Source organism: Colossoma macropomum, unplaced genomic scaffold, assembly GCF_904425465.1.
Source record: "Colossoma macropomum unplaced genomic scaffold, Colossoma_macropomum, whole genome shotgun sequence".
Classification (NCBI taxonomy): Eukaryota; Metazoa; Chordata; class Actinopteri; order Characiformes; family Serrasalmidae; genus Colossoma; species Colossoma macropomum.
Genome location: NW_023495872.1, coordinates 626,247 through 640,102, shown reverse-complemented (window position 1 = coordinate 640,102; position 13,856 = coordinate 626,247). Strand labels below are relative to the sequence as shown.

At 36.8% G+C, this 13,856-nt stretch overlaps 1 protein-coding gene across 1 annotated transcript in view; it reads right to left on the bottom strand.

Moving 5' to 3' along the window:
* Nucleotides 1-13,856, bottom strand: part of LOC118803202 (complement C3-like) — a 60,576-nt gene that overhangs the window by 36,042 nt on the left and 10,678 nt on the right. The window contains exons 5-13 of the mRNA XM_036563734.1: nucleotides 11,874-11,962; nucleotides 6,722-6,804; nucleotides 6,555-6,642; nucleotides 6,353-6,455; nucleotides 5,740-5,848; nucleotides 5,492-5,607; nucleotides 4,218-4,373; nucleotides 3,782-3,985; nucleotides 618-809 (exon numbers count right to left, since the gene is read on the bottom strand). Of these exons, the coding sequence (XP_036419627.1) occupies nucleotides 618-809; nucleotides 3,782-3,985; nucleotides 4,218-4,373; nucleotides 5,492-5,607; nucleotides 5,740-5,848; nucleotides 6,353-6,455; nucleotides 6,555-6,642; nucleotides 6,722-6,804; nucleotides 11,874-11,962 (1,140 nt within the window). The remainder of the gene's footprint in view (nucleotides 1-617; nucleotides 810-3,781; nucleotides 3,986-4,217; nucleotides 4,374-5,491; nucleotides 5,608-5,739; nucleotides 5,849-6,352; nucleotides 6,456-6,554; nucleotides 6,643-6,721; nucleotides 6,805-11,873; nucleotides 11,963-13,856) is intronic.

Here is a 13,856-nt window from a genome sequence, read left to right as displayed (position 1 = left end):
CCAGGCAGGAGGAGTTTGAATCTTTATCAGTAACAAATTCCTTAATGCTTAGTTAATTATTAATAAGTGAGTTAGTTGTTTTGGGTAGTGACAGTTTCAGTAGTGACAACTTTCACTAATTTTAGCATAACTTAAATATGCTAGCCAGTGCATGATAGCAAACATAGCTTTAAACAGCTGTACACATATAAAATCCTAATATTTTCATTAAAAGACAAAAAAAAGTTTACTTAACTGCAGAAAATATATGTTGCGATAGCGACAGTTTTCAGACTGTGGGACACATTTACTTGAACGTAATGGGATATAACTGCTCACCATATGGACAAGGATGCAGTCTTACTTCCTTCTCTAAAACGCAGGTACAAGGCTAAAATAAGGCTTCGTCTATGGACTAAATCATTTTGTGTTTCAATAGTGACATGAAAATGTGGGATATCAACTCATGATAAATTGAAATCTTTTAACTTCACTTTAAAAGAAACCAAAAAGATCTTTTTAAAAATTCACTCATTCTTACTATGTCTTAGAGGTTGTTCCTTTTTAAAAAAAACTCAGTTCTTATTGTGGACTAAAATTGTGTATTATTAGCTCAACTGTAATAGCAGATGACCTACCGTTCCCATACATGTGTCCTTTACATCAACCCAGACCGAATCTGCCACGACCTCAGAGTCTCCCACGTGGTAATACGCCACCACACGGAATGAAGGAAGCATGTCTTTGGTGACAAATTCATGCAGAGTAACTAGAAACTGTCCTTTCCTCTTAAACCTGTTTGCTTTGACAATCTGTCCTTTACTAAGGATCTGAGAGAAAAAGAAGCAGAAAAAAAGGAATTTAATTGACTTTATAGGTTTAAACTTATAGGTTTAAAATAAACTGAGTAAGTTCAAGTTGAAAGAATTTAGATGTGCCCATAATGTTGAATGGACCTGCAAATGATTTAGAGTCTGTACAACATTGAGATTGATGTCAAAATGAAATTAAATATATTCACAACGGATACTTGGACTAAAATGCCAGAAATAGATAGGTACAGACAATTATTCATCGTTCAAGATTTATATTAGATAACTTTTAAGGGGTCCTGATTCTGAAAACAAGTTTAAAACCCAATTATTCCAAATTCTTCAGATAAATAGTCAAAACCTTTTATTATTTCACACCCAGGCATGATTACTGCCAGACCTGTTAAATCTAAACATCAGTCAAATAGAACATGTTTGGCAATGTGAAGCAGCTAGAAGGTCTAAAAAAGCAGCACATGATGCCACATTCTAAGAAGATTCAAATACAGATGTGAAACAAAGTCATTGAAATCTACCAGCCTGGAAAGGGTTACACAGTAGAGTGAACAGCAGTGGACTAAGCACAGAGCCCTGAGGGGTGCCGGTGCTCAGTATGGTGGTGCTGGAGATGTTGTTACCTATCCTGACTAACTGAGGTCTCTCAGTCAGGAAATCCAGGACCCAGTTACAGAGGGAGGTGTTCAGGCCCAGCAGGCTCAGTTTCCAATCAGCTGCTGAGGAATGATGGTGTTGAATGCTGAACTCAATTCTGACATAGGTGTCTCTATTGTCCAGGTGGGTGAGAGTCAGGTGGAGTGTGGCGGAGATGGTGTCGTCTGTTGAGCGGTTGGGGCGATATGCAAAATGAAGTGGGTCCAGTGAAGGAGGGAGCTGGTCTTTAATGTGCCTCATGACAAGCCTCTCAAAGCACTTCATGATGATGGGAGTGAGTGCAATGGGACGGTAGTCATTGAGGCAGGACACTGGAGACTTCTTCGGCACAGGGATGATGGTGGTGGACTTGAAGCACGTTGGAACGACTGCAGTGCTCAGAGGGATGTTGAATATGTCTGTGAGAACGTCAGCCAGCTGTTCAGCACATTCTCTGAGCACTTTACCTGATATGCTGTCAGATCCTGGTGCTTTTTGTGGGTCAGCAGTGTTTTGAAAATGTTCATGGAGTTTCTTTGAGTAGCTGCACTTCGCCTCTCTGATGACCCAGGATAGCTTGGCTTGCTATCCTGAGGCATGCTTTATCCACTGACTTGAAAGCCTTGTCGCGGGTTCTCAGCAGCATGCGCACCTCTGCATTCATCCATGGCTTCTGGTTGGGGTGAGTTGTGATGAGTTTGGAGACAGTAACATCACCAATGCACTTGCTGATGTACCCAGTCACTGATTCTGTATACTTCTCCAGGTTGATGGAGTCACCGGAAGTTGCTGCTTCTCTGAACATCTCCCATTCAGTGTGCTCTAAACAGTCCTGAAGAGCAAAGATAGCTCCTGGTGGCCAGGTTTTCACATGCTTCTGGTCCGGTTTGGCACGTCTGATGAGCGGTCTGTATGCTGGAGTGAGCATCACAGAGATGTGGTCTGAGTAGCCGTAGTGGGCGCAGGGCTCGGTAGTCCAGTTTATTCTCCGAGGAACAAACATTTGAAAGAAGAAGTGATGGAACGGCTGGTCATCTGGAGTTAGCCATTAGCCTAGCATGCACCCCGGCTCGCTTGCGCCTTCTCGTGCATCATTTTTGGCCAGCAGCACTGTGGATCGTAGCAGGCCTAGCTCACGTAGCTCTTCCCTCAGTCTGTCTGAAAGCAGAGATTGTGGCTGATTTCTCAGCTGTAGCAGGCTTTGGCAATGGTAGACATTGGTGCTGGTTGTAGCAGTCATGATTTTTGAGTTTTGGTCGGGTTACATGACAGATAGTAAAACAAAAATAGCAAAAAAGCACCGTTTTGTTGTTCCCGAAGTGGTCATTGCAGCTACCCGCCGTGCCACCAGAACCGAAACATTGCATCCATGGGAGAGCTGCACAAAACACTGCTGACCAAAATGTACATAAAAACTTGTCTCACATTTGCCATCTAGATGACCCCCAAGAATTTTTGGAATAGTATTCTGTGGACTAATGAGTCAAAGGTGGAACCTTTTGGAAGACATGGGTCAGCTTGCATCTGGCATAAAGCTAATACTGCATTCCACCATAAGAACATCATAAGAAGATAAGAAGAACATCATACCAACAGTCAAACATGGTGGTGGTAGTGTGATGGTCTGGTGCTGCTTTGCTTCTGCAGGATCTGGACGACTTATCATAATTGATAGAATCATGAATTTTACTCTCTATCAGAAAATCCTGAAGGAGAACGTCTGTCAGTTTGTGACTTAAAGCTCAAGCGCAGTTGGGTCAAGCAGCAGAACAATGATGCAGTATACAAGCAAGTCCACCTGTGAATGACTCAAAAGAAACAAAATGAAGGGTTTTGTAGTGGCTGAGTCAAAGTTCTGACTTGAATCCCATTGTGATGCTGTGGGAAGACCATAACCAGGCAGTTCTTGCTTGAAAACCCTCCAGTGTAGCTAAGTTAAAACAATTCCACAAAGAAGAATGGACCACAGATCCTCCACAGTGATGTGAATTACTCACATCAAATTATCATAAATGTTTGATTGCAGTTGTTACTGCCAAAGGTGGCACAACCAGTTATTAGGTTTAGGGGGCAATACGTTTTTGACATGAGTGACTTAGGTTTTGAATCAATCTTTATCTTTAATACATGGAATGATCATTTAAAATCTGCATTTTGTGTTTACTCATGTTGTCTTTATCTTACATTAAAAGTAGTTGGATGATTAAAATAAATAAATAAATAAATAAATAAAATCAGAATGAATTAGTGAATACCTTTTCACAGGACATTAATTCCTGAATAGGTTATTGATCATTTTGTATGTACCATGTATGTATGTGTTCTGTAAGAGTACCAACCAGGTAAGTGATATCCTGATTTTGGTCTCCAGGGCTCTTGTTGATGTTGAGATTAATTTTAATTTCCTCACCAACATTCATTTCTACAGTGTCAATTCCAATGTGAAGGTAATTGTTGGATCCTCCTTTAGTAGCATAGGCTTGGGCAATCATTTTCTTTTCATCCTGTCTGTCATTTGATATGGCTGGGTCATTGGTTTTTACCTGTGAGATGATAAAAAAAAGAAAGTACTGATATCCTGCTACAGTAATACAAACTTAATCATGATTTCAGGTATGAACAGGCATCCTCCAGTCATTCAGAAAATTCTTACTGTGACATATGTTACAACATTCCTGATCACAGCATTAAAACATAAGTCAATAAGCAATCATGATATTGAGAAAGTAAATTAATTGAGAAAACAATTATAAATACAAATAATGCAAGCCTTACAGTAATTTGTAGACTCCTGGTTTGTGCCTGGGTGTTGACTGTGACCTTTGCAAGACCATTGGCTTTAGTTTGTCTTTCCTGACTCTGCATGCCTTCAGGGCTGACCAACACAGGCACATTTTGTGCAGGTGTCTGGTCTGGATTTGTCACGTAAACCTATTCAAATCACATTATCCGTATCAGATTCATCTTGAACATACAGTTGGATTTAGAGAAGACTTTATTGCATTGGAGTTGATAAGCAAAGAATTGCAGTTGCAGGAATGTCAGTATCCAAAAAACAAGAACGACTCATCAGATAATTATCAAGACCCTCATTAGTTGGAAATGGCTTCTCAGAAACAGGATTAAGATTAACTTTATAAAGTTATTTTTAACTTTTAGTTGATTGGATGCCTGCTGATTTCAGTAAATGAAACAAAGAGAGTTATGAAATCATTCATGCAAAGTGTCTCATGAGACAATTACTGAATATGCACTATATGGCCAAAAGTATGTGGACCATATAGTGAACAGGAAAGGGACCTTCCCTAAACTGTTGGCACAAAAGTGGAAGCATTTACACATCTAAAATTGTCTTTGTATGCCATAGCATTAATATTACCCTTCACTGGAACTAAGGGGATAGTTGATACATGTTTAAAGTCACTGAGCTCTTCAGTACGACCCATTCTACTGCCAGTGTTTGTCTGTGGATATTGCATGACTATGTACTTAATTTTATACACCAGGGTGTCCCAATACTTTACCATACAGTGTAATTTACAATATGTTAAATGAAGTTTTAAATGTTTAGCTGCCCCTTACAGGCATACAGTTGACTGTAGTCCATCTGTTGATGCACACTTTAGCCATCATCTATCCTTACACTGATAGTCAGTTTCTGATCACAGAGCAACTCTTGTCTGGATATTTATGGGGGGTGGTCCACTCTCAACCTAACAGTGATAGTGGTGTGTGTAAAAACCGCACAAACACAGCTGTTTGCGATACACTCATACCCGTGCTACACACACTACCACGTCAGTGTTACTTCTGTGCTGAAAATATACCCAATATCTGGATAAAAGCAGTCATATGGTCAGCAATTGACCAGTGCTGAATGGGGTACAGGGGGGGCTGATAAAATGCATTTGAACAGATGAACTACAATCTGTAATTGTACACCTATATATTGAAGCTATAAAGATGGTGTTTTTAATAAAGTGGCCAGTGAGTGGAAGCGCAAGATAGATGTTTCTAAAAAAGTAGACTGTGAATGTAATTGTTTATACCGTGACATCAAAAGGCATTCCAGGTTTGAAGAATTTGGGTGTTCTTTTGAAGTGGATGGTATAAGGGGATGTCACAATCGGAATGCCCCTCCTCTGAGCTTCCACCATTTCACTACCTGAAACATGAACATTCATATTTGAGCATAAAAAAGTAGCACAACATTATAATATTACATTGTGGCATTCACAGTAAGTAAGTACCAATATGAATGCCAATGGACTCACACACCCTGATGCTTGACTCTTACCGGTATCTGTTAAAACACTGACTGAAATGTACAAAGAGCTTCCAACCAGCTTTTCGACGTCTGGGATCATCTCTTTAGTCAGCTGTGCACGTCCCTTTCCATTAGTGATCTACATAAAAAATAAAGCAAAATAAAGCAATATCTCTCTCTCTCACTCTCTTATATATACACACACATCCATACATTTGGATGTGTTGAAAAATACCCCTGCAGATTTCTTTGAAAAACAGAAAGAAGCAAAGTCTCCTGAAAAAAAGTTGTTAAGGATTCTGTGTAATTTTCTTTTCTCAAAGATCTGATGGGGACAGCTGGTTTACCAGGTCTTGTACAGTTGTTAGAAGTTATTTTTTTCTTTATCTTCTCTGTAATTAAATACACATACATGTACTGAAATGAATTTAGTTTGCTCAATCAAATGCCTTTGCCAGTGGTGAGGGGCTTCCAGATTTCTGCACAGTTTTATTTTCCTCCTCAAACGCATCTAATTCAACTAATCCATTACCAAGTGTCCGTGTTTGGTCAGAGCAAACTGTGGTGGATTTTGGCCCTCAGTTCCCCACTTCTGATTTAGACCACTGTCTTCTCATGGTGTTCAAAACTCTGTAAAGCTCACCGTTACTCTTCTTAAAGAGGCTGGTAGGCTGGTCTTGCTGTCACCTTGCATCACACCAAACACCACAAACGCGGTTCCTTCCACTTTGTTCCCAAACAGATACCTTCACATAGTTCACACTGGTTACATTATATTCTTATGTGGTCTCCTGGTCATGGATGGTCATTATCAAAGTAATGCTGCAAATTTTACTTTCTCTTACTGGGCAGTGATGTCCACTTGAAGGTCCTTATCGTCCACGTAGAAGAAAGACTTCGATGGATTTAAGGTGACCTCAAAGGTTGGCAGCACTGCAAAGCAAGACATAAGTCAGTATATATGTGGAAACACAGCAGGTATGTTTTTGTTGTCTGAATGTAAGAATCTCACCATATTCTTTCACTTCAAACTCAGCAGTGAAGTTCTTCTGAGGGATGTTCTTGTACCTTGCTGCTATAGTCCATATTCCAGGGCTTAGGAGAACATCAAATAAAAACAAAGTCAGAATAGGCTAAAAATGTCATCTAAAAGATTAAACTGACATATCACTGTTGTCGGAAGAAAACATGGTAACACTTTCTATGAATGTCACCTTTGTCAGCATCTATAAACACATTCATAACATGTTATAATGCATTCATAAGACATTATAAACATAGCTATAAATATTTATAAAAATGCACTATACGTTATAGCATGTTTATTATGCATTATGAATTGTTAACATAATACATTATAAGTACTGATCATAACAAATTATAAGAGCTCATAAGTCGTATTTGTCCGCTCTAAGTAAAGTGAAGCGTACTGTACTAAAGCCTCCTCCAGTGTTAAGAGTGAGGCTTCAAGTTGAAGTATTTACTGAAGGATTTACTGAAACACTAAAACATACACAATAAAGCACATTACAGGCTTCAAATGTCAGAGTTTAAACTAGTGCTGCCATCAGTGTTTTACCCAATGTGGGAAAGGTAATGTACACCACCGTTAGCTTGGTATTTACGCTCTCCAAGCTGGGACTGACTTCTTTGGCATTGACAGTATAACATGTTATCAACACTATGTATAATGCATTATATTAACAATTCATGATGTATAATTAACATGGCTATACAGTGTAATTCAGTGTAATTCTTTTTTATAAATATTTATAACTATGTTTATAATGCCTTATGAAAACATGTTATAAATGTGTTTATAGATGCTTACAAAGGTGACATTTATAGAAAGTGTTACCAAAAACATCATATCTCCAAACCGGTAACTTTACAGGAAAAGGTAAAAACCTACTTTACTTTTAATGTAAACCAATGGAACCAGACATTTTTCAAGTAATTTTGGGCTGTTTCTTTTGGTCTGTTCTTCATAAAATTTACACACAATGTAAAGAACAACAGCTACTTTCAAATTTTGCCAAAAACCAAAAAATGACAACAATGGACATACATGGTTTTATTCTGACAACAGCAATATATAGACTGACTGATAAATGTATTAAAATATGACATCTGTAAGGACATTCAGATATTTCAAAATGAACTGGTAATTCTGTTATAATCATTCTGTTATAATTTCAGTTGGAACAATCATTTGATCAATTTTTATATAAGCAACATGTACATCGCTGCTAAAAATGAACATTTGAATTTTGTTTCTAGTACCTATGGGTGAGTTAATTATAGCAGACAGGCAGACAGGGTTTGTTGTAACACTTGCTAGAAAAGACTGATGAATTTGTGCAAAAAAAATTCTAAGCTGTAAGAAACAAATATATTTTCCAACCATACTACATTATATTTTATCTGTCTGTAAGACAAAACAATCAATTGATAGAGACTGTGACAAATCTATTTAAAAATCATTACATATCAGTTAAATATGGAACATTGTTTCTGAATAATTATAGCGTTGCCAAATGTTAATGTCAATTTAATTAATATACTTGTTTAAAACCAAGATGGTAACATCTGAAAGATACTGTTAAAGTAGAAGAAAATCCCTGTTTTCAGGTGTTTCTCTCTCTTTCAGTTTAAAATCCTGTATAAACATATGTACTTAAGCCTAGCTAGCACTTGCTGTGAGCTGGTCACCTGCTTCAAAATGATGTTACATTGTTGCAAACAAGATGGTGATTAAAGTAATATAAGGTTGGATTTTGTGATTTACACAAACATCTCAGTAACCGAAAAAACAAAATGTGTTGAAAAAAATCCACAGCTAGGAAATGTGATGCTGTGGCCAGAAGCACACGCTGCTTGACCTTGTATAACAACAAAAAAGTCTGTGTTGAATTGTGCCCCACATTAGGTCATTTCCTGGGCTCCCCTACTTCCCTTATGAAAAAGAAACATACATATATTCATAGTATATGAATAGTTTATCTGAAGTGCACTTGTAGGCAAAAACACAAAATAGTCCAGATTTGAATCCTATAGAGAATATTTGGTCTCACATTAAACACAAACTAGTTTAGCAATGCTTTTCAGCTGTTTGAAGCCGTCAATGCTGACTGGATCAGCACTGACTCATTTTTCTGTAAAAGGTTGTCTGCAAATTACACACAAAAACTCAACATTTAAAGAAACCAAAGAGAAAGCTCCCCCATACTAACTTACTTTATCTGTTTGTTTAATGAATTGTTGTTATGTTGATTAAATTCAATAGTTGATTTTGTTTTAAAACAATACTAAAATTACATTTTTTTAAATTTCCTGTGTCTTATGGAAATACATGTAAAATATACTTTTCTGTTTTTTAGTAACACATTTTAAATTCTATTTTATTATTCTGTAAGGAAATACACTTGAATGGGTGTATTTAATACAATGAAGCATATTTGTCATCAACTTACAGGTTACGTTTAGAAATATATTTTAAAGCAATGACTTTTAAAGTATTTAAATTGTAGTTTAGTAGCAATATAACTCAAACTAACAAGCAATTAAATATGTGTATCAGTATACCCAACAGTATGCATTTAGAATTTGTTTCAAATGTAGAATTTGTGTCTTAACAGTTAACTTCATTGCAACAAAAGCTGTTTCAATTTAAAACAGTACTGTTTAAAACAGGCCTGCTAGATGTATTTCAACTTTACGTAAATATAAAATGTAAGGATATATTGTTGTGCTTTGATACTAATCTACTTAAGTTTGCAAAAGCACAACTAAATGTATTTAATATATATTTAATTAAAGCTTGATTACCACTTAAATTACTTTAGATTTCTGAAGTTGTTCCAAAATAATGCATTTTGTATGTATTGAATTATGGTCAAGGTCTAAACATTACCTATTTTTAATAAAAAAAAAAACAAGTTCACTGAAGTGCAGTTCTCTTTCACAAGAAATAATAAGGATATGTAAGCACATTTTCTGGTATTTAAACTGTATTCAAGGATTTCTATTCTATAATACTTTTACCTTAATTTACACTCAAAATAAATATCTTGTTTTTGCACTCCACTGCTTTTTACCCCAATTGTCATTACTCATTCCTTCTGGCATGAGACAAAACTGTATTTGAAAGAATATGGTGCACTTTCAAATTAAAGCAACTGAATCATAGCTCATGTTTCACTAAACTCAATCCTTAAATACTGATTTTACAATTGTAGCTCAATAATTGTAACTAGCAGAGGCATTTTAACCTGCTTATGGGACAGGAGGTCATAGACCCTAAGGGTCTATTTACAACCGATAAAATCAGTATAATGCAACACAACAAAACAAAGTGGACAAATTCCACAGGCTTTAATCAGCATGAAAAGAGAGAGCCACATAACTAACAATCAGCAGAACCCATGACTAACCTGACCACACAGCGGATGACAAACAAGGGCAGATTTACCATAATAAACTTGTTTTGGCATGATGAAATGGCTGTCACAATGCAACGGCTTTTATGGGCACTACTCTGATTATGGGCACTGATGAGCAATGGCTCTTTAGTGCCCATAATGCAAAGAATGAGTGCCTATATAAGAAAACAAGACGCTGTCGCACAGTTTGTCAAAAATCACAAAGAACATGCTTATCTGCCCCATTATGCATGTAGCTATGTTAGGTAATTTGATGAGGCTTCTGACTTTCTTGACTTTGATCTTAAGGTTCTGTCCATTTAGCACTATTACTCTGCTGAGATTTCACAGTGTTTTATATATAAGCTTAAGATGCATACTGGAATTATTTTTGTTCCAAAAGTTTTTTTTTTTGTTTTGTTTTTTAAGTATTATAATAACATATCGCTAATAGTATAATAGTATATCGTATTATAATAACATATCGTGAATAGTATAATAGTATGTCACTGTTGTCAGAACAAAACCTTGTATCTCCAAAATGGTAACTTTACAGGAAAAGGAAAAAAAAACTACTTTACTTTCAATGTTAATCAGTGGAACCAGACCTTTTTCTCTCGAGTCATTTTAGGTCATTTCTTTTGGTCCATTCATCATGAAATTTACATAAAATATAAAGGGCAACAGGTATTTTCACTTTATGTCAAAAGATTGAAAAATGACGAGAAATGGAGATATGAGGTTTTCTTCCGACAGCAGTGATATATAATATCAGAGTGCAGATCACTTCACAGGCTAAGATTTTAATGTCATAGACATAGAGTGCTCAGTAGCTTGTTATTAGAGTGTAATAAACTAGCTGCAGACATACAGCGACAACTTCAGTCTTCAGAAAAATCTGTGTACCAAAGTAACTCTTAGGCTGTGTTCTGATGAACAGAAGAAGAAGAATGCCTGTGACAAGTTTCTGGAGCTTCTGAAGATGTTAATTGGCTGAAGCAGGTGTGACAGATTAGCAATTGGAACTAGACTCCGCAGGAACGTAGCCTTCCAGCACCAGGACTGTTGACCATCAGAGCCACTACTCAGCCCATGTGAACACTAGCAAGGTTAGCTAGTGCCTTGAACACCACAACTAGCAGACACAGTCATATTTCTACGTTGATGTAAACTACTTAGCGAGGTCTTTTAGAAAACATCAATGATAGCACCATGAAGGACGGTACACACACCAGTGAATTAATAGGTATCTTTTAGATGATTATTTTTTATACGGTAAATGCAAGCCAAACTGTGTGCACTCTGGTTCAATGTTACCTGCCCTAATTTTTGATTGATATCCCATCAAAAGTGGCACATGATGCATGAAGAACAGCATTTCCTCTCAATGTATTTTCAGTTCAGTCTATGAGGATCTCCAGTGGATCTGCTGTAGGATTTAGTGGCATTTTAAGCACAGTACACTTTGTGGTGTGTATGTGGCCTTACTCTTGCATGCTGGTGAAGATCAGTGGCACAGTGTGTACCTGTGTACCCGTGTATGTGTTTTCCATTTTTCCATTGTGCCTATTTTTACATTTTATTTTTCATTTTCTTTAATGTGTTAGAGTACAGTTAAAAGCAAGTACTTTTGTGCTTCTACCTGAGTAATGATTCACCAAGGGTATCTCTATTTTCACTCAAATACAGAGTTTGTGTACTTTGCCCATTACTGGTCAGAAAGCTTTAATGCAATGTACTAACCTGGCAAGGTCATGGATATCGTACTTCTGAGTGAGGATCCCATTTTTAGGGCTGATTGTGTCTCTATGAATAGCGATTCCTTGAGGATTCTTCAAAAACAGAGTTAAAATTATTATTCATGATTTGTGACACAAGCAAACATTAAAATATACAAAGTTTAATATACTTTGATGTAATCTAATAACTCAGATACACCCCTTCCTCAAATACTCAGCTAAGCAAACATATTCCTTCATACCCCTATGAAATATCTAATTTCACTTAAATCTACTACTACACACCGGCACCCTCATGCTGAAAGGTTTAGAAAAAGAGAAAATTGACATTTTTTTTTCCCCTTCCTGGAAGTAAACAAAGTATTTTAAGAGAAATGTACTGTGCCGTAAAAAGAAATGACCTTGCCTTCTGATTTCTTCTATATTTGTCACACTTAATTGGTTCAGATTGTTGAAAAACCTAATACTAAGAGAACCCGAGAAGGACCAAATACAGTTTTAAATGATCAAAAAAAAATAAAATCCAACATCAGACGACCCTGTGTAAAAAGGAAATTACCCCCTTAGTTGCTGTATTGACCAATAATCAAATTTGGTTGATGATTGATCCATGAGCCAACTCTTAGCGGCATCTAGACCTCAGCCACTAAGTCTTTTGATGTTCCCTATTACCCTGATGGTAATTATTAGGCTTAACAGCACCATATACTAATATACTATACATAGGTGAGCTAATGGGCCAGAGCATGTAAGACCTGTCACTAATTGCACCAATCACAATGAGCACTACATTCTCAACACTACTTACTTTTACCTCAATTGTAACATATGCAATAATTAAAAGCACTTATAATTATAATACACTATGATCAGTAATATTCTTTCATTTGCTACTGATACTCACAACTCATCATCAACCTCTATCTCTTATTGGATATATGCTGATATATCTTTGTTAATAATATGTCTTATGTTTCTTTCCAGACTACTTGCTCCAGGTAAAACCTTCTCCGGTGGGTAACTATTATCTCTTATGATCTTTGGGATTGGCTCTACCCCTGCCATTCCAATATGGCAGGATCTGTGAGGGTCTAGACGTTCCAAGACCTGGGCCAAATGTGGGGCCTGCCCCAAGGACTTTAATTTACAAAATTTGTTAAATCCTATTGAGATATTTTTTTTTCCTTGACACTCATCTCTGGAGTCTTTCTAGTAGAAAGAAGGTGAAGAAGTCTATCGCCCGCACTCAAAATCACCCAGTGCACTCATAACCGTCACCTGCTGAGTCCGAGCAGCGTAACCAGCCTCACAGAGCCTCACTCACAACCACTAAATTCCCTTTTGATGGCACCCTTGGTGTGACCGTGTTTCTCCCTTACTTTGGTCTGGTTGAGTTGGGTAAGCAATAATATCATCAACAAATTGCTTGTTCCTCTACACCCCTGTGGTGATTTACTTGGTTTAATTTCTCATTTTAAGTCTCACATTATGGAGGGAAAATCTTTCAGTTTCTAGTCAAAGAGACCCTAAAATCATTATTGCTTGTAGTTCATTCAGGCAGCAAGTTCATTGTTATAAGCAACAGATATTATTTTTATCCAGGTCTAGAGATGTCTTGGAAGACATTCCTTATGGTAGCAATGTGGCTGCAAACCTATTCTTTTTCAAAAGTATAGGTTTAATACTTTACCAGAGCACATTTGAAGTTGTGAATCCACTGAGAACTGTCTTCTTTACTGTTGCCAATGTGCTAATCTAATCATCTACATAAAAAGAGACACAATTATTTATCTCACTATCCAGAACCCATACTTTTCTTACAACCACTTAGTAATTTAAGGACTCTTAGGTTTGAGAATAAACACATTTATTTTAAGCAGCGTATTCACAAAGCTTTAAAAATGTGTTTTCCGTACTCACTGAAAGAAATCAGCTTTTACAAGCATATGTCTGTGCTGGTGATGTTTTTCCAACATGTACAGTTTTT